This window comes from Rhamphochromis longiceps, linkage group LG15, assembly GCF_057381845.1.
Source record: "Rhamphochromis longiceps isolate RC_006_pf linkage group LG15, R_longiceps_female_GT1.1, whole genome shotgun sequence".
NCBI classification, from domain to species: domain Eukaryota; kingdom Metazoa; phylum Chordata; class Actinopteri; order Cichliformes; family Cichlidae; genus Rhamphochromis; species Rhamphochromis longiceps.
This window is the reverse complement of record NC_140571.1, coordinates 32,280,078-32,304,272: the sequence shown is the minus strand read 5'-3', so window position 1 is coordinate 32,304,272 and position 24,195 is coordinate 32,280,078. Positions and strand designations below refer to the sequence as shown.

Here is a 24,195-nt window from a genome sequence, read left to right as displayed (position 1 = left end):
GGGAGAAAGAAAAACAGCGGGGAAGAGGAACGGTGATAAAGGGCAAAAAAACAAAAACAAACAAACCGTGAGCCTTCATTTTATTGGATTCTCCCATTTAATCCAAGCTCCCTGCCCCCTCATGCCTGCCATCTTCTGGGGAAGAGATGAGAAAAGATGAGAGCCCTAGAACTTGTTATATTGAGACACCGGAAGGCTCCACTGTCCTGATCACAGACAAGAATTGCCTTGAATGGAATTAAAATGTCATTTAATTTCAGTTTTGAAAGCACGAATTATTCCTGTTGTGCAGCAAAGTGGGAACATTGTTTCAGTTGACTATCATAACCCCGGATTCCATTTCCCCCTGCTTTTTATTTCCCAACCAATTTAAAAAGATTTTCCCCATAAAATACTACAACTCCCATGATCCCTTCCTGATATCCCCACATGCATTTGGTTTCTAGGACAAAAGTCAGTTCTTGCCTGCTCCCGCTTCGTGCTGTTGCTGCGTTCAGCTCTGGTTCAGTTCAGGGACACAAGGGCGGGAAAAAAAACGCTGGTTTCGCAGTGGAGCAGAAAAGCGCCGCCAGCAGCGAGCAGCCTTCTGGACCGGACCTTTAATAGTAAAACTGCGAAGAGCTATGTTACTTTTCCTGACTGCTGAATTGTTTTGATTTTATGAGCAGAAGAAGAAGCGACCAACAACCTAAAAGGTACGGCCACCTCGCATACCTCCAGTAAAGAGCTCGACGAGATTAACTTTGACATAAATAGTGCGTGGGAAAGCTCCCACTGTGTCGTCAGTTTTTGTTAGTGACTTATAGCTTTATGATAATACCTGTGAGCAAAATATCAAATATCATATATAAACAAGTTGTATCATTTATTTTGTTTATCTATTTTTAAAAATATTAAAAAATAGTCATTAATCTGTGTTCGTAGCTTGACCACACTGTAGCGTTTTTGGATGGATCTAGAGCGGCAGATGCATTTCTGGCTGCAGTGTTCGTGTGAATGGGGTAGTTTGTTCGAGAAAACAGACCTATTTCATTTGACTAAAAGGGCTAACAGCCACCAGGGATGCTGAACTTTATACAGTGTATCCTCTTTGAATGAATACACACGCAAACAGGGTCTCAGTCCAGACTTTTCCACCAGTGGATTGCAGTCTGGCCCGTGTTAGCTGCCACTGATGTGTCCGGTAGTGGTGGGCGGATCGATCCAAATATCGATAGTATCGATCCCAAGTCGGCATTGGTATCGGATCGATACTAGCCTGGTGATATCGATTCTTTACTTTGAGTTCTGCTCACTTACAACGCTGTGCTTTCGGCAAAAACTAAACAACCAGGTCGCTGGACTCACCGCTCCTGTGTCAGCGGAGAGCAGGCACACTTTGCTCCCTCTCCCCCACTCTTATGTTTCGGTGTTGCACTGACACGTGATGTGACTTAGACACTTTGGGGTTTGTTAAGTTGTTTACATATTAATTATATTTTTTGTTTTTGTTGTTGAGAATTTTAATTGTAATTTTTGTATTAGTTTAACAACAGTATTTGTTTTAATTTGTTTACTGGTTTGCGTGCACTTAAGATTAAAAAAAAAAGATCGCCACCACGGCAGACCCGATGGCATTTTCATGCTTCGCAGCATCATTTATTCTTACAATAATCACACGGTTGTTGTAACAGTACATTCAACGGCTTCAGCTCTCCCGCTAGCAGCCGTACACATCACCACCACCAAACCTGCAGCAGCATCGCAGAACATGCCCTGCCACATACCCTCCTCGCCCACTTCACCTCACCCCGCGAGCAGGCGAGGGAATTGGCCCGGACCATCGGCGCCCCATGCCCCAGCCCAGCGACGGGGAAGTGTCCACTCTGGCGGTCGCCCGCGCCTCCAGCGGAAGCCCCGGAGCTGACCTGATGACCACCCATGACAAGCAGCAGCGGCGCCGCAGCAGGCGTGGAAGTGAGCTGGGGCTCACAGGCAGCTGGGCAGACGGCCGGCACGCAGGACTATGCAGCCTGCGTGCCGAAGTGGACAGCACGCCGCCCTCAGGCGTGGCAGGACCCCCGCGCACCTCGACCTCTGTCTCCAGCTAGGCAGGTCCCGCTGGCGCGCCAGCCTCCTGCTCACCCCTAGCCGCGCGCTGTCCACACGGTTGCTGTAACAGTAGCCTACATTCAATGGCTGCAGCCCTCCTGCTGCCAGCTGTACACATCAACACCAAAAACAACAACAGCACAAGCAGCGCACAGGTTTTAAGCCGGCGAGGCATCATTGTAGATGCAGTGAAGGTGAGTCCATCTCACCTGCAGCAGCATCGCAGACCACGAGCTGCCACAATAATAAAACGTTTTTTATTTAATTATAAATAAATTATTTCTCCTAATTATGTCCTGGGTTTTAACTAATTAGTAATACCAAAGGAAACATCACAAAAAACACTTAAGGTTATGAAAATTAATTGCGATTTAGCAATTCAATGAGCCATACACCTTATTTATTGAAAAGTATCGGTATTGGTATCGGCGATACTGGCCCGAATTTACTTGGTATAGGATCGATACCAAAATATGCAGTATCGCACACCACTAAGTGAAGATCTTTCAAAGTTCTGTGGACATTTTCTGCTGTTTTGTGTTAAACCACTGTAAATGGAGTTAATTGCCAAAAAAGACACCTAATTTGGCAAAGAGCAATTTTAAATGGCATCATTAGCACATTGTTCCCAGCATCTTGTTCAAAAGACACATAATTTATTCCCATTTCTTCAGTTAAATCTATAAAAATTGTCAACGATGCCACAGTTGACAGACATAGTATTTTTCCACCAACAAGGTGATTCCTAAAGAGCTACAAGTCTTGGCACATGTGCACTTAGTCCTTTAAAAAATCTGAGGAAACTGGATAAGTATACAATAAAATAAGAAGTCACAAGACACTCTACAGTAGGTAAGAGGTATCTGAAAATCGTGCTCATAGTAAGTAAATCTAGCAAAGACCTGAGACAGGACCTGAGAGATGAGAGATGCATCTGGGCCTTCAGTTGATCCATCTATTGTTTACTGAAGCCTCATCAGAACTGGTCTCATTAGAAGGGCGGCTGTCATACAGCCATTCTTAAGGAAAGGAAAAAGGGAGAAAAGGCTGAGGTATGCTAATTTGCACATGAACAAATCAACGCGCCCACTTCCAATTTTCCTTGAAAAATATAAGGATCCAAGGAGTGGTACAATGCTGTATATTGTTAGAGAACTCGGCTGTCAAACTCCTAAAGTTTGCAGATGACACCACTGTCATTGGCCTCATTCAAGATGGTGATGAGTCTGCATACCGGCAAGAAGTTGAGCGGCTGGTACTCTGGTGCAGTCAGCACAATCTGGAGCTGAACACTCTTAAGACTGTAGAGATGACAGTGGACTTCAGGAGACATCCCTCAACTCTGCTCCCCCTCACCATATCAGACAGCCCTGTGTCAACTGTGAAGACCTTCAAGTTCCTGGGTACAACCATCTCCCAGGACCTGAAGTGGGAGACCAACATCAACTCCATCCTCAAAAAGACCCAGCAGAGGATGTACTTCCTGAGACAACTGGGGAAGTACAGTCTCCCACAGGAGCTGCTGATCCAGTTCTACACTGCAGTCATTGAGTCTGTCCTGTGCTCCTCCATCACAGTCTGGTATGGTGCAGCCACTAAACAGGACAGGAGCAGACTGCAGCGGACTGTAAGGGCAGCAGAAAGGATCATCGGCACCCCCCTGCCCTCCATCCAGGATCTGTACCTCTCAAGAACCAGAAAACGGGCAGACGGTACAGAAGCCTGCAGACCAGGACCACCCGACACAGGAACAGTTTCTTTCCCCTCACCATCTCCCTTCTTAACAGTTGACCTGTCACACTGCTCCCACTGCCAGACTGCAACTGCACCTTATGTACATTTTGTAGTATTCATTCCACCTCATTCATTTCTGTATTTCATGTATGTAAGTTAGATTCGTTATTTATAGTTTGTTTACACAGCTTTGTGTATGTATGTGTAATGTGTATATATAGACACGTGTGTGTGTGTGTGTGTGTGTGTGTGTGTGTGATTTACATTGCTGTGCTTGAGAGCCACCATCTACCGGAACCAAATTCCCTGTATGTGTCTGCACATATACTGGCCAATAAACACGATTCTGATTCTGATAATGAACCCGGCCAAAGTTGTCAATAATGGGGTCAGCATTGGTGCAGGTAATCCTTATGAACCAAAGTTCAGGATTTGGACTAATTCAGCAGTGACTGAACTTTCCCTGATAACGACTGTGTTGAGTCTGTTCCTTCCCATTCCATGCAAGGCCACCTGGGTTGGCTGGAAGACTGTTTACTTAGCCTAGCAGGGCGAAGGACACTGTCTCAGCTGAACTCTGGACATGCACACACATACATATACACTGATATGCACACACTCATCCCCCCTCCCTTTCCAAACGCCTTCGACACTTATTCCCTTCTGATGCTGCACCCTTTACCCACCCCTGTTGCTTGTCATGTGTTTCTTTGGTGTATTAAGAGTTTTTTCATGTGCTTTGTGCAGAGGTGTTTTTTTTTCTGTTCTCAAACTGATCTCCCTGTTGGAGCTCAGTCTGGGGGGAGTTATTTTTTTCTCCTTATCTTTCCTCATGTGGTGCATTTTCCATTGTTATACCTCTCTGACCTGTCTTTCCCATGTGATGTTTTGTGTAATGTATGTATGGTTGGAGGGTAAGATGGTGCCGCCATTGCATGCAATAGGTCGGCAGCCTTATGAAATTTCCCCTTGTGGGACTAATAAAGGTATATCAATTTAATTCAATTCAAAATAAGAGTAAGGGGGTTGTGCAGTAGTAAATTGATCACATTTTTAACGTGGATGGATGCAAACTACTTCTTTTTAAAAAAGAATTATCTATTTTTGGACAAAGTGACAAAATACAGGTACAGCATAGTACAGTCTATAGATGACAGATTCATGGCTACTACCTTAAATGATGCCTGGGTGTAGATGTTGTTTCATTTTTTTCCTCTGTCCTGTCTGTCATTCATTCTTGCAGACTCTCATCATGTTCACAGAGGTCCTACTTGCTCTGGTGATTGGTGGACTGATCTACTTCCTGGTTCAGAGGAGTAAGAATCAGGTCCTAACAACAGAGGATGGCTGGTGGGGTTCTGGAGCACCCCGTGATGCTGGGGAGGACGACACTATCCGCTCCTTCAGGGTAACCACCAGCGATCAAGAGCTGGAGGTTAGTTTTCCTCTCAGTTGGTCACACAGGATAGATGGTGCATTTGCTGCTGAGAAATTCCACCTCGCACAAATAGACTTGTACATCTTCTCTTATTTCTTGTCAGGACCTCTACAGGAGGATTGATCTGACTCGTCCTTTTCCCTCACTGGAGGACAGCCAGTTTAATTATGGCTTCAACTCGCAGTACCTGCAGAAGGTGGTGTCTTACTGGAGAAATGAGTTTGACTGGAGGAAGCAGGTCGACAAGCTCAACCAGTACCCTCACTTCAAAACCAAGATTGAGGGTGAGACTAAGCTGCCACATTCATGAAGAAGAATACTGTTGGTTGTCTCTAACCTGTTAAAAATCTGTCCAGGCATTGATATCCATTACCTGCATGTGAAACCCAAAAAGGTGCCAGAAGGGACGAGTGCTGTTCCACTGATTATGGTCCATGGCTGGCCTGGCTCCTTCTATGAGTTCTATGGATTGATCCCTCTGCTCACAGACCTGTCAAACCCACACAACCTCGTGTTTGAGGTGGTGTGTCCCTCCATTCCAGGGTATGGCTTCTCTGAAGCACCACATAAGAAAGGTGAGCCTGGGATTTCTTTACTTTGGCCACATCCCATCATCACTGTTGTAACAGTATCACTAGAGTCTTTTATCATGGTCAAAGACTTTAAAATAACCATATTTGTTGAAGGGGAAATAAAAAAAACTACCCTGCACCCAACTTGTTAATACAAGTTGGGTGCAGGGTAGTATTTTTGTTAATTGGTAAACCCTAAGCAGTCACAAAGTGTACAAAGGACATTAAATACACAAAACAGCGTAAATCCAGGTTGACCCTAATAAGCTAAGTAAGAAAGAAGGGACCTTCATCATCTTCCTATCCCAGACCCTGGAGAGGTCGCAGAGTGAAAAAATAAGAAATCAGAAATCAGGCACTTTTTCATATGTGCACACATGCACTTTTTATAAATGAGCAACATAATTAGCTGCTTCTCCACTGTGTCTCTCAACTGTAGTGGTTGGACTGCAGATGGTGGCAGCAGTACTCGCCAATTTTAGTGTAGTGCCTCATGAACCTCTTGCACAGCTAGATTGGAGTTGCCCTTTAGCTCACAGCTGAGCTCCAGATGTTAAATGTTGCAGTTGGTCTGACTGTAAGGATGAGATCCTCTCAGCTGATTCATATCAGTTATCACGATTAGATCAGAGAGACCTGGCCAGTGAGCCAGCTGGTAGAGAAAACAGGATGGTCAGTGGTTAGCAGCACTAAAATAAATGTTGGAATTCACCGTTAGTAAAGTCAGTGTGAAGGAAATGCAAGAATGCTGCGTTTTCTAACTCTGCCTCCATGTGAACAGGTTTTGATTCGGTATGCGCGGCTCGTATCTTCCACAAACTGATGAAGCGTCTGGGTTTCCAGCAGTACTACGCTCACGCTGGAGACTGGGGCTGGTTGGTCACCACCAACATGGCTCAGCTGGAACCCAAGTATGTGATACAAGAGCTACACCAAATGTACTGGGTATAAATGACGTCTTATTGAGAAATATTACACCAAATTCTGAGCATGGCGATAGTTTTCTGTAGTATACTTGTTCAAAGAACAGTAGACCTCTGTGAGGCATGCAAACATTTTTGTATTTCTGGACATCTTTTTTGTAAGCAGTTTTTTTTTTTTTTTTTTTTTGCTTCGCCCCCAGAACTGTCAAAGGCTTGCATTTGAACTTTGCCCCGCCCTCCAAGCCAGGGCTGTCCATGGCTTTGTCCATGATGCTTGGCCGGCACTTCCCTAAGCTGTTTGGCTTCACTGACTTTGATATTCAGCGATTATTTCCCTGCATGGAGAAACTGGTGGTAGAATCCATCAAAGAGACTGGCTACATGCATATCCAGGCCACCAAGCCTGACACTGTGGGTAAGAACTTGGAGAAGATGGTTTCAAGCAGCATAACCCAGTTCAAGTCTGACTGGGGAGCTTGGTTGCATTTTCCTTTACTTAATATACTTCTAATCTCCCTTCAAATTATTTTATTTGCTCAAGATTCCTAAAATATTTTGTGTACATTGAATTATATTTTACTTTCTGACCCTTGAGGTCGAGGGCTGAATGACTCTCCAGTGGGTCTAGCTGCCTACATTCTGGAGAAGTTCTCCACATGGACGAGCCATGACTTCAGGAACCTGGATGACGGAGGACTCACACGGTGAATACAGCAGAATATTAGAATATGTCCCACTAATATTAGTGGAACCCCATCCCAACTGGTGGGAGCAGATGGTTGCCCCTCACCTGAGCCTGGTTGTGCTGGAGTTTTCTTCCTGTTAAAAGGGAGCTTTTCCTTCCCACTGTTGCCAAAGTGCTTGCTCATAGGGGGTCGTCTGATTGTTGGCGTTTTCTCTGTATGTATTATTGTAGGGTCTACCTTACAAAATAAAGCACCTTGAGGCGACTGGTGTTGGGATTTGGTGCTGTATAAATAAAATTGGATTGAAGGTTATAAGAAGTTGTGAACTTGAGTAGTAGCATGCGTATTAGCAGTGCTGTCTATTCTGAAATAGGCTTGTTTCCTTAGTTTTTCAGTTGTCAGTAGTCTTATATCAGTGGGGTCATGTGTTGCAGGAAGTTCTCTCTAGATGACCTGCTGACAAACGTCATGATCTATTGGACCTCTGGCTGCATTATCTCCTCCATGAGGTTCTACAAGGAAAACTTTGGCCAAGGTCTTGATGCTCCACATGCAAAGTAAGTGAGAACAAATGCCAAATTCCCATAAAGCACATCAGCAACATCTTATTGGTTGAAAGGTGTTTGTTGTTAACAGTCTTTAACAGCTCTGTGCCACCCAACTTTGTCATTTAAAAACCTAATTTTGAAATATTCAGAATGACTGACTTGTTTAGTAAAATCTAATGCTGATTCACAACTGTCACCGTCTCCTCCCAGGATACCAGTCTATGTCCCCACGGGTTTCGCCTGCTTCCCCAACGAGTTGATGCACACGCCCAGGCTGTGGGTCAAACAGAAGTACCGTAAACTTGTGACCTTTACTCCCATGGACCGCGGTGGTCATTTTGCTGCTATGGAAGAGCCCCAGCTGATGGCAGAGGACATCCAGAAGTTCACAAAGATTGTGGAAGGGAAGGTGAAAGAGTAGAGGGTGGACTGACAAATACAGAAGTATGAATAGACATCAGCTGGGACAAAGTTCTGAGCAGTAAGTGGACATAGTTCATCTAGAATCAGAGTCTAAGCTTTGTATTTCTTATCTGAAGTGGATTCTGTAAGATAGGATAGCTCTCTAAGTGACACTATGATAAAGTCATATACAGTGTTAATGGTGAAATAATGAGTGGTGGCTGAAATTGAAAATTTGTTGAGAGGTTGGGTTACTATGAAAATCACAGCTTGTTTTCAATCTACTGTTTAGAATTTAAGGCTACACCTTTCATTCTTAAACTTGCAGTTTATTTTTATGAAATTTATGGAAAAGTTGGATGTAGTCTCTGGTGAAAACTAGAGCTTAAACCTGCATTCTTGCTAAAGGCCAGCAGGGGGTGGCAAATCTGATTAAAGAAATGATCCTGGTTGTATAGAAGTCTATGGAAAAACCGCACAGCTTGTCACTTGATACATGCACTCAGTAAAAACTTTACTGATAGGCTTTTGGTGTCAACTGAAGGTTTCATGTCTTGTTAAATATAAAATGATAGCATCTTTGCATTCTCTTTGATCTACTTGGAGTAAAGTAGGTAACAAAACAAGGTAAAATCGCACAGCTGCAATAATGATTGTGCAGAGTCTCTCAGTTTCTCAGTCAGATTTACCCTGCCCCATGATGTCTGGTTTAAAAACACCAAGATGGCAATAGTTGCGAGGTTGAAGTCAAGGTTTAAAATAGCTACAAAGTAGTGGGTGATGTGACAGTGGTTGGATCCATCTTTAATGTCTGTGATGTCTCAGTCGTCCAGGTCATCGTAGTCTAAGGAGCTTGGAAAGAAAAGCGTCTTTCTGCAACTTCCCACTCCATGAATCCAGGGGTCCGTTCACTAGTTTCTAACTTCCTTACAGCATTTCTCAGCCTCGTAGTTGTTAGAACAGTTTCTAAGCAGCTGCAGATGGGAGGTTAGGGGGCACATGGTGGGATTGTGTTGACAGCATAAACAAGGTGCCAGGCATTCCTCTGACTGATAGCACGAAACCTCTGCACTTAAGCCACAACAATAATAACACTTGATTGCCTTAAAGCTTCAGGTTATGTTTTAATTTTTTTTTTTCAGAGTCATTTAAAACTAACTTGGAAGTTGAAAACCTTTGAAGTCAGACGTCTGTTGCGACATTCCACAACTTCTTACGCAGATGATCCTTTACTGCCTTGGAGTTACTTGCCAGGGTCTGTAACGTGCATCAGATTTACATCTTGTGTCAGTTAGCTTTTGATTGGCGGCAGTTTACCCCACCTTGATGTTGGTGCAAGTTAATTTAAAATATATATTTTACTATCATGACTAGAAATTCCTCATTCGAGGCCTAACAATATAGTGACAGTGCTGCAAAACGAGTTAAATCACAATCAGAGCTCCTGATGTCTCTTTAAGAGTTTCCTTGTATATCTGCTGTTGCCTTTAAAAGTCAATAAAGATGTCAAATTCAGAACAGTAAGTTGCAATTTTGTGTATGTTGCCTTTCCAAAATCACCAGACTGACCTCTGGCTGCATTTTAAACCCAATAAAACTGACGCTGCTTTAAATTTCTGTATTTCAGTTTCAGTTTTTGACTCTCTGACACAGCTCCACTGCTAAAGACTCATTCTGAGAAGTATGTGTAAACTTTACTGTGTGTTTGCACGTTTCTGAAGTTTCTTCTGTGTAGAAATGTACGAAAGCCACAGACCCAAACTGGCTCCCAGTCTGCAGCTCATTTTGCAGTTCTAGGATTCTGTAATTCAGACAATGTTTAAAATGTCCCACATGTCTACACAGTCTGGACGTGTGATAATTCAAGTTGTGGTTGGAAATGGTAGCTAATGGGAGTGTTGGTTACATTACCACTTTGTCCAAAATTAACTTTATTGTAATTGTGCATAAGATTTTATTATTTAACAAGTTGGAGGGCCTTTAAAAAGCTGTTATTCAAGGTGGTCTTTGGTTAAGATGTGAAGCCTGAAAACTGCAACCTGGGATTAAATATTTAACAGTTTGCAAACAAACTCAAAAGTCTGATACCTCCAGATATCAGACTAAATTATATATTTAGTTGTCAACAATGGGAAAACAAGTAGCCCAGATTGTTTTGTTTTATTCCAAATCCGTGCTTTTTGGCTAACACTGAGCTTCATTGTTTGTTGTAATTATAATTGTGTTCTTCAGTAAGCAACCCAAGTCCAAATGTCTTTGGCTCTAGTGGAATGTTTTTTTTTTTCACAAGTCACTCTGACCTCTTCAGAAAATATTTTAATCTTTCTGTGCTGCCAAAAGGTGTTCCTCCAGCCTCTGTGCATGAGTTTGTGTGTTCAGTATATTTCTTTGTATTGAAACGTTTTATCGTAGTTATAGTGTGTTTGTCTGAGGCCTGTATTCACCAGCTTGAGTGAGTTTCAGCAGAAAGCTTTCTAACTTTTCATTTCCATTCACATCATTTTCTAATGTAAAATGATCAGATTATGTAATCCGCTTTCTTAAACAGTCTTTTGTGTTTGTGGGATCTAATAAGTGAGTTATGCAGATGTGCTTGTCCAGCTTTGCATTATTAAAAAGCTTATCCAGTTCTGAGTTTCAGTAATCCAGACGAGGGCTGAAATGCTCCACATGCCTGCTGTGTCTGTTCTTGCTAACCAGCTTGGGTGACCTTTGCTGCGTGTCACGTGCTTCTCTGTGAGAATAAAACCTTTGAGCAAAAAGCCTCGAAGGCAGATTTTGATTTCAGGCTCAGTTCTCCGTTTCTTACATGGAATAGGAAGCTGAGCCTCACTACTAGGGTTGCCCAAGATTTTGGATTTGACAGCTCTGACTACCTTGCTAATCCTAAACACTTGCTGGTGTGATGTACAGCATTAGCTTGCCACAAAATCAGATTCATGACTGTTCAAGTCAAAAGTACTCCAAGGCCATAAATGTATTTCTCACTGCTCCGTTACATCCCATGTCGCGCTGCCCCAGAATTCTGTTTCCAGCTGTTAGCACAGCTTTGAGGTTCCCAAGGCCCCCACAGTGCCCTGGCTCAGGACACCCTCCCAGAGCAATACTCCCCCAGGCCTGACTGCCTGCCTGCCTGGAACTCTTGGCAACCAAGCAGCCATGGGAGGATCAGGATGACCGGGCGGCTGAGATAAGGACCACATGAAGTTCCCCACATTACCTCACCCGATAAGGAAACGAGCAGAGATTCACGGAAAGCCAGAGTGAGAGAGGGATAGAGACGGTCAGACTTGGGAGGATGTCTCTGGGTGGATGGTGATTCGCAGAGAAGCAGCCCTTGTTTAAGGGTCTGGGTGGAACTGGTGTCCCACAGAAGTCTCATGAACTCTCCAGAGGAGCTTGGAGCTGCCCGCAGCGGGAAATCATCTCATTAATAACTTCATGAGATCAGATGAGCATTTCTGCTGTTCTTCACTTAACTAGTCACATCTCATATCCAGATTTGACTTCAAAAATGTGCTCACACTAGATGAAGGGATGACCTCAGATTCTGTTTTCTTTTGGGTCCAGCAAAGTACCTAGGAAAAGAAAGTATCTCTCATAGCAATCTCCAGCACTGGAAAATAAAGCTTCATCCGTCCAATGAAAACACACTGAATGTAATTTAATTTCTCGAGACTTGAAGGGAATCTACTGCAGCACTTTGGCAGCACTCATGGCAGCGAATCCTCTGGAAGGTCTCATGTTGGTTGCAGAAAACCACCGGCTGGTTTCTGGTTGTGCAGCCGAGCCGCAGAGCCGGCAGCCTCTTTCGTCCCAGAGCCCAGCCTCCCCGCATGGACACAAGCTGAGCGTACGCAGCAGTCGGGAGTCCAAGAAGTGGGTGAGTTTGAAATAATGCTCCAGGTTTTTTTTTCCTCTTCTCAAATTCAAACATGACCCTGATTTTGCAGACAAATTATGCAATGCAGTGATTGATCACTTCCAGCAGCTGGTGGGAGAGTGCAAAACCTTTCTTGCATGATATGAAGAATTTCATGAGAACATCTAAAATATGTGTTTATTTAAAGTAGCCAAATATAGTCAGTATTTTTCTCAGCTGTGGCACAGCCTCATACAATGTGTGGAGGAGCTTCCCTCTTCTGAGGTCTGGTTCAATCAGTTTGTATTAACCGTAGTGACATGGAAACGCAGAGAAACCCAGACAATTAGAGAAGGGCGCTTGGAGAACAAACAAAGTAGTCACTGTGTAACCTTGTTGACTTACATGCGAGCGGCAGCGATCATGTGTGGATGTGTGCTGATGAAATATTTGTGACTGCTTGGGTCTGTCCTGCAGGTTGACCTGTTTTCTTCTCCATTAATGCAGAACTTAAAGAGAGAGCAGCAGTGTTTTGTACACTGTCAGAGCAGCAATAATGCAGTCACAAAATCAGAACGCTTTTGTTTCTTTTAGTAATACTTGATAATCAGTCTGCAGAAATGTCAGGTTCTCGGCGTGCTCTTTGCAGCAGGTACAATCAGTGTGCGGGTCCAGGTCAAACCCCGGTTCTGGTTGTGGGTCCGCGGTCCTGAACAGGGCGCTGAGGGCTCAGCACTCCCCGGAAAACGCAGCCCGAGAGAGGAGCAGAGTACGCAACCTGCGGCAGGCCTTTCACACTCTGCAGGTACAAAACACACACACTTGCCTCAGAGCTGTTACGTTACACTGCACTCTCAGTAGTTCTGCTGTACGCCCGTCTTTGGTGACGGCTGAAAAAGAGGCTGTCACAGCAGCTTCTCCCTTCTTTGCAGGCAGCTCTACCTTCAGTCCCACCTGACACCAAGCTCTCAAAGTTGGATGTTCTGGTTCTGGCTACTAACTACATAGCTCACCTGACAGAGACCCTAGACCAAGGAGGGATGCTAACGGAGCACACGGCCTCAAGGCCGGGTGGATACCTGCATCCTGTTAAGGTTAGAAAGTGACAGCTCACTGCCTTCCATGCTATGCCCATTATTGTCTTACTCACATATATTATACAACTTGAAGACTTGCTAATTGGCCATCACTAGTCAATAATCTGTTCACTGTGCCTGCGCAAAATACTTTTAGCTACAGTCGAGTAAAAGAGGTTTTCACAGGATTCTCTGCAGTTCCTAGATGCACCTTTAGCGCTTGTTAAAAAATTCAGGTGTTTGTTAACACAGTACCACGAAGTAAGAGCTATACCTCAGAATCTCCAGGCATCAGTTAGCATGTTAAATGTTAACGTTTGTCTCCGTAAGACTGAACAAGTGTGGCTTGTTCACACATTGAGTGTAATGAGCTGTTTCAAATATAGAATGTACAGAATTTCAGAATGTGTAGCTGTTCTTAGATTAAGCCTGTGATCAGACGTCCAGCATGACTCTGGATAAATGTGTGTCTCTTCTCAGAAATGGCCCATGCGTTCTCTGCTCTACTGTGGGAGTGTGGGAGAGCTGCTGTCAGCCAGTCAGATGACTCCACCTGGACAGGACAGGACACACCCACTGAGCCCTACCTTAGAAGGAGACGATGAGTGAAAGCCTGTTTTATGCTGTTTTATATCTTTAATCGTAACCAGCTATTGGTAGCAAAGGAGACATCAAAAGACACTCATGTGCAGAGATGGGCAAATTTCAAAGGATGTGGTGCACCGCTGCTGACGTGGGCTTAAAGACGAGCAAGGCAGACATTTTTATGTTACATATAAACAATGATGTTTTTGTCAAATTACTTTTTTTAATCTAAATGCGGAAGTTAAATGAACTTTAATGAACCTGCAGCTAAGTTTTTACTTTCTGGTGTTGGATTTCTTTCTTTTAAATTAAATGTGGTCATGTGTCTTAAACAGAAAATAAAATGTGTTTGTGGAAAAAAAATCATATTCTCCCTGCAAGGAAGAGTCACCTGTTTGCTTTTTTTTTTTTTTCTTTTAAAAAAAAATAAAGTCTACGTTTGTGAGGTTTTCCTACTTTATTATTTGAATGTGTGTGTGTGCGTGGGGGGGGGGGGTCTGATCACTGAGTGTTCATTACAGCAGTGCCACAGAATGTAACCGTTTACTTGCACTAGGACAGCAGCGACTCTTAACGGTTCACGCAGGTTCAATAATGTGTAGCGTAAGACCTCCTATACAACTCATCCCATCCATGCTCGACCTACCCCAGATGATCTCCTTGTAACATAAAAACACAGCGATTGTAATTATCAGAAATCACTCCAGAATAGCTCTGTGGTGTTTTTGAGCCTGTAGAGTTACTGAGCAGTAAAGTGAATATCACTCAAAATGTCCAGAGTGCCACCAGACCCCCACCAGCAGCTTGTTCACCGACCTTCCATCCCTCAACTTTTAAGTTTTAAGAGTTCTTAAGACTGCAGTAAACAGTAACGATGGAAAAGGATCCAGGTTGAATAGAAGTGAAATAAAGTTCTATTTATTATATGTTTTTGCTACAAAAATCACATGAATTCACTTTTATTTCTCCCCACCCCTATCCAGCTGCCCCACCAGTGAGGCCCACCCACAGTCTGATCGACACAGTTGTACAATACTGCAAAGACAAATCCAACAGTCCTCTGTTCATGTGACGAAATGTGACAACTACCAATTACAGTTTCAAATATAAATAAGTTGTTTCTGGGAAGCTCCTATTTGGAGACTTTAGCAACTGGTGATCTGTTCAGGTTCATGCACAGCTGGACTTACTTCAAACTAAATCATTCCAGTCTGTTGTAAGCAGTGACAAGTGCACTGGGGTCATCACACAGTTAAAAAAAGACGTTTGGTAAGAGAGAAGCAGATGTTGTATATCTGTTTGCGCCTTGAACCCCCCCCCCCCCCCCCCAGAAAAAACAAAACAAAACAAATGCAGCTAAAAAAAGGAAGGTGAAATTTCAGAATCGTTTATGGACGTTTTGGATCTTTTACTCTGGAGATTCAGCATCATATACTCTGTGTGCAATTATAATAACTTTATTTCTGACTAAAACCCAATCGTATGATATCCAAAGACATTCTCCCATTAAAAAAAACAACCTCCCCTGACATTAGTGTGCTGTGATTGAACAACGCTTTGAGATAAAAACACTCCCCACTTTTTTCCCACTCAAGTCATATTTCACTGACTCATATTTGTGCTGAATGATCACGATGTCATTTTAAAAATAAGAACCTGAACCAGTAAGTCACGTGGATATGTTTGTCGGGTGTAGTACAGATGGGAGACAAGACTAACTGGAAGCGTCTCCCCCTTGAACAAAATGGGCTCAGCTCCACAAGCAACAGCCCAACGTTCAAGGCTACTTCTATAAATCTGTCTGGGGCTGGCTGGGGGGGTCTCCTCGATTTCCCATGTGTAGCGATGACTAATTTGGAGCTGCCGCATTCTGACTACTACATCAGAGGTTATAGAGGGGCAAGCTGGACTATTTGGTAAAGCAACAACAACGTGAGTCTGTGAGTGTGCAAAAAAGTCAAAAAACAAACTCAAACCCTTGAAATGTTTTATTTAAGTTAGCCTGGAAACAGTGAATAATGACATGCTCATGCTGTTGTAGGAAAGTTTTTCTATCAACCGACATCAACACTTCCTTTTCTCTTTAAAGGACATGGACCACAGCTCTGAAAATGTCAAAAGTCTAATTTTATAAGTTTTTTTTTTTAAACCCACTGTTAACTTGTTTGATGCATGATGTAGTTTATTTAATTTTTTTGTAAAAAATAAATAAAGGCTAAAGTTTTTAGCCTTTATTGGTGCAGGATAATAGAAAGAAGAGCGCGAGCTCAAAGGAAGACCAGGAGAAGACACACAGCAAGTGAGCCTCTGCATTAGCCTTACAACCTGTGGCTCAACCCAGTGAGTTGAACCAAGACCTCCACAATGTCATTTCCACCTGAACTTCTTCAACTACTTTCAGGATTTTCACTTCCACTGACCACATCCAAAGTGACCCAACAACATATATCAGTGCTTGCACTTAAATGTCATCTATTTCAGAATTTATATTTTAACCACTGCTTCATTCAATTCAATTCAATTTTATTTATACAGCGCCAAATCACAACAACAGTTGCCTCAAGGCACTTTATACTGTAAGGTATACCCCACAATAATACATGCAGAGAAAAACCCAACAATCACATAACACCCTATAAGCAAGCACATTGGCGACAGTGGGGAGGAAAAACTCCCTTTTAACAATAAGAATTCTCCGACAGAACCAGGCTCAGGGAGGGGCGGCCATCTGCGGTGACCGGTTCATAACTTCTAAAGTTTCCTAAATGCAGTCTGTTCTAGTTGTTGTTACTCCACCGTGATGGAGGTGTTGTGTTCTAGGCTTGCCTGTCCATAAATATCTTGAGAGAAGTTCTTCACAAAAGTTAAGGGGAAATGTACCAGTTTGCCACCCTTTCTTTCACCAACACCCTGTAAATGTTTGGACATGTAGTAAATAACTTGCTGTAGTTTAAAAAATAAAAAATAAAAAATTGTAATATGTGCAGAAGACTATTTGGCATTATCCCTCAGAAATAAGCAAGGCCTTCCCTGAAAAAACAGCATTTCATTATTATTGAGGCCTTCACAGATGAGCAAGTTACCAGAACCATATGCACTAATAACCCCCATAAAACCATAGGCTTTGAACTGTGCCCTGGCAACGAGCTGGGTGGTCTTTCTCCCCTCTAGCCCGAAGGACATGCCCATTATTTCCAAAGATGAACTCAGAGTGTAGCTGGTTAGCCCAGAGGACAGTTTTCCTACATCTCTTCAGTCCATTCATCCCTGGCTTTGGGCCTTTTGCAGTGTGTACAAGAAATTGCCTCTGTAATTTGATTCTTTTTTAGACTATGTGCTGTAGATGATGGCGTCCACAGATTGTTTGCTACATTATTATTAAAAAAGGTGAGATGTTCCAACTGCTGTCTTGTTTTTTGCCATCTCTGTCTGACCATTTTAAAAATGTGTTGCTGTTATCAATATCAGAATGAGCGTCAAACTCATAATTAGATTTTTTGGTTTTACAATATTTTCTCTTAAGTATGGACAGATGGGGCTAAAATAATTTTATTGGATTCTGTTCATTTATTATGTGTGAGTTTAGATGGTGTCCCATCTCTTCTGATGGTGGTTTTATCTTAGGTGTACTTAAAGTAATACATACACTGCATCAGAACGCCTACACTCGATGGAACAACTCCATGTACAGGCCAGTGAGAGCCCTTAAAGTACACTCTGTATGTGTGTGTGTGTGTTTGTCCATGCTTCCTTCTAAAGACAGCTATTTATGCCATTGGAAGAGCTTCAACAAAGTGTGTATCCAAAGTGTCTACCCCCTCACCGCCTCATGCTGGGAGATAATAGACATATTTTTACTATCTTGTGCTCATTATGGCCGGTACATGCTGATTACGGGCTCGATTTATGAAGCTCTGAGGCCACACTCCCCTTTACTTTGGCTGGACCTCTGCTGGAACTGTATGGAAGTCCAGGGAGATCACAATGAGCAGGAGGAGGAAGAAGATGAGTGGAGAGGAGGATGATGGAGTAGAAGGGAGGGTAGAGGAGAAGAGTGTGAGAGTAGAGAGAGTGGGATAAAAGATAAATACAGAACAAGAACAAAGGACAGGAGAAGAGAGCAAAAAAAAATGGATAGGAAATAATAAGACAGGGAGATTTGGGGGGGGGTAGTAGAAGAAAAGCATGATGCTCTGCAATTATTCTTTTTTGCTTCAGCGTCTGCTTCTGGATCACATTTGATCAGTCTCAGATAACACAATGCTCAACTCAAAGTTATGCTTACAATTGAGCATAAGTGAATTATCACCAAGCTAAACTTGCAGGATTAATCCTGGATACATGATCTAATAATTAACAGGACATCTTTCATTCTCTTTAATTTTATATTTAACTGTGCTTTTAACTTCCGCAGAGTTTTTCTGCGCTCAAACCAGCGTTCCTCCCTGTCCAGGATGTTACATCCTCATCACTGAAAGAGTGTCGACTGGCCTGTAGGTGTAAATAGACTGCAGAGTCCTGGCCTGAGGAGGTAGCTCTTCTGTGTTGTGCCATCCGCTTCGCCATCCAGAGGTTGTTTGGTTTCCCTGATGTATGAATCCTGGCAATCCTCCTGGCACTTACCAGCGTACACTATGTTACTCTGTTTGTGTCGAGGGACCCGATCCTTGGGGTGGACCAATTTTTGGCGCAACATGTTTTGGGGTTTAACAGCCACTGAGATGCGGTGTTTGGAAAAAATGCGTCTCAACTGTTCCGATACTCCTGACACGTACGGGATCACTACAGGTTTTCGCTTAGTCAGCGCTGGTCCTTCTCTCCTGGATCGGCTGGAGCTTTCTTTTGGAGCCTTCCCAGCTTTGACAAAAGTCCAGCTGGGATAACCACATTTACTCAGGGCCTTCTTGATGTGCTGTTCTTCTGCTTCCCTGGCCGCTGTGTCTGTGGGGATGGTGTTCGCTCTATGTTGTAGCGTCCTGATGACACCCAGTTTATGCTCCAGTGGATGATGAGAGTCAGACCTTAAATACTGATCCGTATGCGTAGGTTTCCAGTACACATCAACTTTTAGATGTCCCCCATTACTGATGGAAATCTCACAGTCTAAAAAGGCTAACCTGCCACTTTTCATATCCTCCCTGGTGAATTTGATGTGTTGATCCACCGAGTTAATGTGATCCGTGAATTGTGGTACGTCGTGAGATTTGATTTTCACCCAAGTGTCATCCACATACCTGAACCAGTGACTTGGTGATTTTCCAGGGTAGGACAACAGAACCCTTTTTTCCACTTCTTCCATGTACAAATTGGCCACGATGGGTGAAACTGGGGCACACCCATGTTTCTGCCTGTAGTACTGACCCCTGTTTGTGAAGTAGGTTGAACGAAGACACAGTTCCACAAGCAAACACACTTAGTCGATGCTGAGAGTGGTCCTGTTGCTGAGGATGGGGTCATCCTGTAATCTCTTACAAACTACCTCCAACACTTCCGTGACTGGGATGCAAGTGAAGAGAGATGTAACGGCGTACGAAACAATTGTTTCATTTGCCTCCATAATGACATCTCTCACCTTCTCAATGAAATCCAGGGTGTTTGATGTATTTTCATGTACTTTCATGTTTATGTATCTTCAGTAAACCATACAGACTTGGTGTAGATTCCCCTGGGTATAGCCTGTGGTACGAGGTCCGGTCAATAGCATTGTCTCGTTCTAACTGTTTCAGACAATATATCACCCTCTTCCTGTAACCACTTCCTGGGTATTGTTTCAGTAAGTATTTTCATCACTGAGCAGTGACAACATTTTCTCATGATAGTCTTTCTGGTTTAGCAATACTGTGCACCCACCCTTGTCTGTCGGAAGGATGATAATGTTGTTGTTATTACTAAGTGATGTGAGTGTCTTCCTCTTCTCCATGCTGATGTTGGATGCTGGGGGCTTTGCATTGCTGAGACAGGCCAAAACCTTTGTCCGTAGTTGCTCTGCTTCCACTTCTGCAATATTGTTGTTTCAAATTGCTGTTTCTGTGGCTGTGATCAGTTCCACTAGCGGGATTTGTCTTGGCGTGACAGCAAAATTCAGCCCTTTAGCAAGGATGTTTTTCTCTGTTTGGGTGAGCTGTCTGTCAGACAAATTCTTCACCCACTTGTTCACATCCTCGGTGTCGCATCCTTCTCTGTTCTGGCCATTGAGGACACTCTCTGTATTTTGCTGTGGTTCCTGACGTACAACAAGTAAGTCAAACTTCCTTTGTTGCCTGGTTTTAGACTTTTTGTGCTGTGCTAGACGAGCCTTCTCAGTGAAATCAAACACCTTTTTAAGAGTACTTTCATCTAGAAGAATCGTAAGTCTTTGTCAGATCCACTCCTCGTGAGATTAAGCAGCTGGTGCTGTGCCCTCTGGAGGATTTTTGTTGCCCGGAAGCCTTTAACTGAAGAGCTCATTTGCAGACTTTTAGGAGTAATCCTGTATTGTCTGCATCTGAGGCTGAATCTCAGGTGGTTTCTGCAATCCACATTCTTACATGCTGTTTGCTCATACTGACGTACAAGCTTTAGGCAGTCCTTGCCAAAGTGGGTTAAAATGTCTTGATGCATTCTCAATCATCCAGGTAAGTAAATCTCCAAAAGATGATTCTGTTCGTCTGGACGTAGCGTTTTCAGGGGGAGAAACGCTTCGTCACTCATTCAAGTGACTTCTTCAGTCTCAGCTGACACTTATGGCCATTGATCAGTGGTCTTTGGTCAGTGGTTGTTGATCAATGATCGTGAGAATTTGCATAATCATGTTGAAGGAACTGACCTCCCAGCCCATTGTTCTTTCAGTGGGCTGGTTTCAGTCATTATGCAAATGTACTGTTTATAAGATTGGCAAAACCTGCAGTCAGCTGAGGTTGAAGAAGTCACTTGGATGAGTGACGAAACATTTCTCCCACTGAAAACGCTACGTCCAGATGAACAGAATCAACTTTTGGAGATGATTCACCTCAGGATCTTCTTGATGCATTCTCAGTTTTTAAGGATAAGCTTAACATTTCTGTCAGTGCTGTTTTTTTCTAGCCACGTACATAAAATGCGATTAGTCAGGATACAGATGTCCTCCCCAGCCACTATATTGAAATGCAGTGGGGGAGCACATCAGCTTCCACAAACTGCAAACTGGGTTTTTTCTACCAAATAACCTCCCAAATTACAGACTGTACCTTTAAGCTGAAAGGCTCAGTAAGGCATGTCAGTAAGTACTGAGAGTATAAGCCTTATCAAACTAAGAGCTGCAGCTAAACTTTATGGCTTAATGAGGCTTAATATCAGCTGAGATAATGAGATCCAGAAAAACGCCTATCACATAGCAATACTTAGACCAGCGGTCCCCAACCCCCGGGCCTCGGACCGGTACCGGGCCGCGAGAGTTGAGGCTCAGGTGTGAAATGTTTGGTTTTCAGGGTTTTTATCGGTTTTCAGCGTTATTTTGTTATCGTTTTTATCGTTAACTCTGTTTTCCTGGGTCTTTTCACATGTGTTATGAATAAATCTGCTTTTTTTCGGTACCGGTACTAGTTTTATTTTGCTGTATTTATCCGCGACACCTTAATAAAGGCCGGTCCATGAAAATATTGTCGGGCATAAACCGGTCTGTGGCGCAAAAAAGGTTGGAGACCGCTGACTTAGACCATGTAATAAGCAACTAAGCCAACACCAGACAACTTAGTAAACCATGAGTCGAAAGCAGGCCAAATCACCAAGCTTACTCGCATTACACAATAATTTTAGCCAACTACATACGAGCTGCTCTGAACAGAAAGTGTGCCCTGTTCATACTTTGTGTAAGGAGAGTCCTGTGTGTCAGTGTGCCAAGAGACTTTTTTTATTGTTGTTTGATGAATCCACACACCAGCAAAGATATGGCATCTTGGAAGAGTTTCCTGGAAGCTGCTGAACTAAAAGAGGCATGCAGCTGCAGAACAACAGGCTATATTTCTTTGTGCCCAGTCTGAGAGAGCTGGAGCTGTAAATTAAAGCTTTTGTTTTTATGTGCAGCCAGTTCCATACCCAAAGGCTGTATCTGTATGTAATTTCATTTCTTTCATACTCAACGCAAATTGTCATGTTCAGCTCTATGAAACAGAACATATGTGCAAAGTTTAGAGATTTCATACTTTTGTTTCACTCAATGTTATAAATGTTCTTTTCAAGATTTATTGAGCAGTTCACATTTGTATGACAATGGAATTTACAGAATCAGATACTAGCTCTGTTATTTTGTATATTTTGTACATTAAGATTACATAGCATAACAAAATATAACAAAACATGACTTAATATGATACAATACCCTCCCACACGCCCACAACCCCAGTCCCAGCTAGTTTGTCATAATGAGAAGCCAAAAAACTATAACATGGTTATAGCTGCAGAAATGTAGAGGTGCTCAAATTTTACTGAAAGAGGAGAGTCTGTCAGAAAGAGTATCTCATATTTGTTCCACATGTAATGTATTTGCAAGGTCATTAAGCCAGAGCTTTAAAGAGGGTGCATCTCTCTTCTTCCAGCGAGTGAGAATAAGTTTCTTTCCGAAGAATTTGAGACATTGAATCAAAGATGTCGACTCAATATTTTTTAACCTTGGGACAAAAAACAAAACTGTGGCAACATATCTTCAGTTAGGGAGCATTTCTCGCAGGTAGGTTACATAAAATATACCCTGAAGGTCTCTCCTTTCTCTTGAAAAGTGTATACGATGTAAAGCTTTAAATGGAATCAGTGTCTTGCATTGTAGGAGCATTTATGGATATTCTGCAAACCTTCTTCCTCTTGAATGTCTGTGGTTGCGATATCTAATACTTGATACCAAATTCTTCTTCCCATTTAGATTTTGAGCATACATTGTTGATTAAATAAAACCATGCCATTTGTCATATAAATTGTGTCTGGCTCTTCTTGTGGTTCTTATTTTCCACTGTGGCCATTAAAGAAAACAAATTTGCCATCTCTGGAGTAAATGCATGCCTGCAGACTGCTCTACAGCCACCCATAAGCTTACACCACCTGGTATTCCCAGGCGGTCTCTCATTCAAGTACTAACCAGGCCTGACCCTGCTTAGCGTCTGAGATGATGCTCAGGGTGGTATGGCTGAAAACTGGCACATCACATTCGGTCCACACAGACATCCTGGATGAAATGGACTACCTGTGCATACTCTGCAGGTTTCAGGTATCGCCTCATACTACCAGCAGTGACACTGACCATAGCCAAATGCAAAACTCGTGAAAACCACCTGTCCTCCACCTGTAAAACACTTCCTGTTTTGGGGGTTGTGTCTTTGTTGTCCCTCTAGTGCAGCGGTCCCCAACCCCCGGGCCTCGGACCGGTGCCGGGCCGCGAGAGTTGAGGCTCAGGTGTGAAATGTTTGGTTTTCAGGGTTTTTATCGGTTTTCAGCGTTATTTTGTTATCGTTTTTATCGTTAACTCTGTTTTCCTGGGTCTTTTCACGTGTGTTATGAATAAATCTGCTTTTTTCCCCGGTACCGGTACTAGTTTTATTTTGTCGTATTTATCCGCGACACCTTAACCCTTTAAGACCTACCATAGAACCAAGTCCGCCAGAGCTTATATTATATTTTTACATGCTGTGGAGCCATTTTTGGGAGCATTTCAAGTTGATATACATGTAGCCGCTAAACTGGTGGACCTAAATCTTCACCACCACGTCTGTATACATACAAACAGAAAGGGGAGTGAGTGGGTCAGCGCTCAGAGCACAGAAACTTAGCTGGCTTCAAACACACCATTTATTTTCCATAAAAAAAACAACAAAAAAAAAAAAAACAACCCACAGCCAGAGTTACAAATACAAGCTAAAATCCCCGTATACAATAAAAATAGTGTTTGCAACCCGCTAAAAACCCGGCCGGCCGGAATGATTTAAACACTAAAAACACAAAGCTGAATGAATGTTTTTCCCTATGCTAAAAACTCCCCCCAGGGTCCTAATTCTCACAGTCCAGCAACACGCGGGCAAATTCTCCTGAGCTGAAAGAGACAGGAAAGGAACTCCTTCTCCGGGATGGGGAATCTCGCCAGCAGAAGACCAGGGAGGAGGCTCCTATCTCCACCTGACGGTGCGCGATCGTGCAGTCCAGCCACTCTCCACACCCGCGCACGGCCTCCCTCGTAGCTCCGCCCTGAAACAACAGACACGGGCCAGCAACGTTGTCGGCGCAGCCGCTGTTACCCTTCCCCGGCAAAGCTACTCCTAGCGCCCAACAGTGGGAAAG

The 24,195-nt window shown here is 43.2% G+C and overlaps 2 protein-coding genes and 1 pseudogene across 3 annotated transcripts; 2 read left to right on the top strand and 1 right to left on the bottom strand.

Moving 5' to 3' along the window:
- The first annotated feature begins 513 nt into the window (after positions 1 to 513).
- Positions 514 to 10,007, top strand: ephx1 (epoxide hydrolase 1, microsomal (xenobiotic)). Of its 2 annotated transcripts, XR_014907629.1 has the most exons (10): positions 514 to 695; positions 5,069 to 5,260; positions 5,367 to 5,547; positions 5,620 to 5,838; positions 6,617 to 6,746; positions 6,959 to 7,173; positions 7,354 to 7,462; positions 7,879 to 8,001; positions 8,203 to 8,473; positions 9,537 to 10,007. XR_014907629.1 is itself a non-coding variant. In XM_085382543.1 (9 exons), the coding sequence occupies exons 2-9, from the start codon at positions 5,078 to 5,080 to the stop codon at positions 8,411 to 8,413; spliced, it is 1,371 nt and encodes a 456-aa protein (XP_085238669.1). In that variant the 5' UTR covers positions 514 to 695; positions 5,069 to 5,077; the 3' UTR covers positions 8,414 to 10,006. The 2 variants fall into 2 exon arrangements, 1 of the variants encoding a protein (XP_085238669.1); XM_085382543.1 differs by having other exon boundaries at positions 8,203 to 10,006.
- A 277-nt stretch (positions 10,008 to 10,284) lies between these two features.
- LOC146652944 (transcription factor 24-like) lies at positions 10,285 to 14,296 on the top strand. Its single transcript, XM_085382544.1, has 4 exons — positions 10,285 to 12,277; positions 12,906 to 13,061; positions 13,189 to 13,350; positions 13,813 to 14,296. The coding sequence occupies exons 1-4, from the start codon at positions 12,110 to 12,112 to the stop codon at positions 13,939 to 13,941; spliced, it is 615 nt and encodes a 204-aa protein (XP_085238670.1). The 5' UTR covers positions 10,285 to 12,109; the 3' UTR covers positions 13,942 to 14,296.
- Positions 14,297 to 17,703: 3,407 nt separating this feature from the next.
- LOC146652943 (uncharacterized) lies at positions 17,704 to 23,088 on the bottom strand (annotated as a pseudogene).
- Positions 23,089 to 24,195: the final 1,107 nt, after the last annotated feature.

Coding starts and splice junctions, on each gene's coding strand:
- LOC146652944 (XM_085382544.1), top strand. CDS start 12,110: ATGGCAGCGAATCCTCTGGAAGGTCTCATGTTGGTTGCAGAAAACCAC. Junction 12,278..12,905: donor GTCGGGAGTCCAAGAAGTGG/GTGAGTTTGAAA, acceptor TGCTCTTTGCAG/CAGGTACAATCAGTGTGCGG. Junction 13,351..13,812: donor GATACCTGCATCCTGTTAAG/GTTAGAAAGTGA, acceptor GTCTCTTCTCAG/AAATGGCCCATGCGTTCTCT.
- ephx1 (XM_085382543.1), top strand. CDS start 5,078: ATGTTCACAGAGGTCCTACTTGCTCTGGTGATTGGTGGACTGATCTAC. Junction 5,261..5,366: donor CCAGCGATCAAGAGCTGGAG/GTTAGTTTTCCT, acceptor ATTTCTTGTCAG/GACCTCTACAGGAGGATTGA. Junction 5,839..6,616: donor TGAAGCACCACATAAGAAAG/GTGAGCCTGGGA, acceptor CCATGTGAACAG/GTTTTGATTCGGTATGCGCG.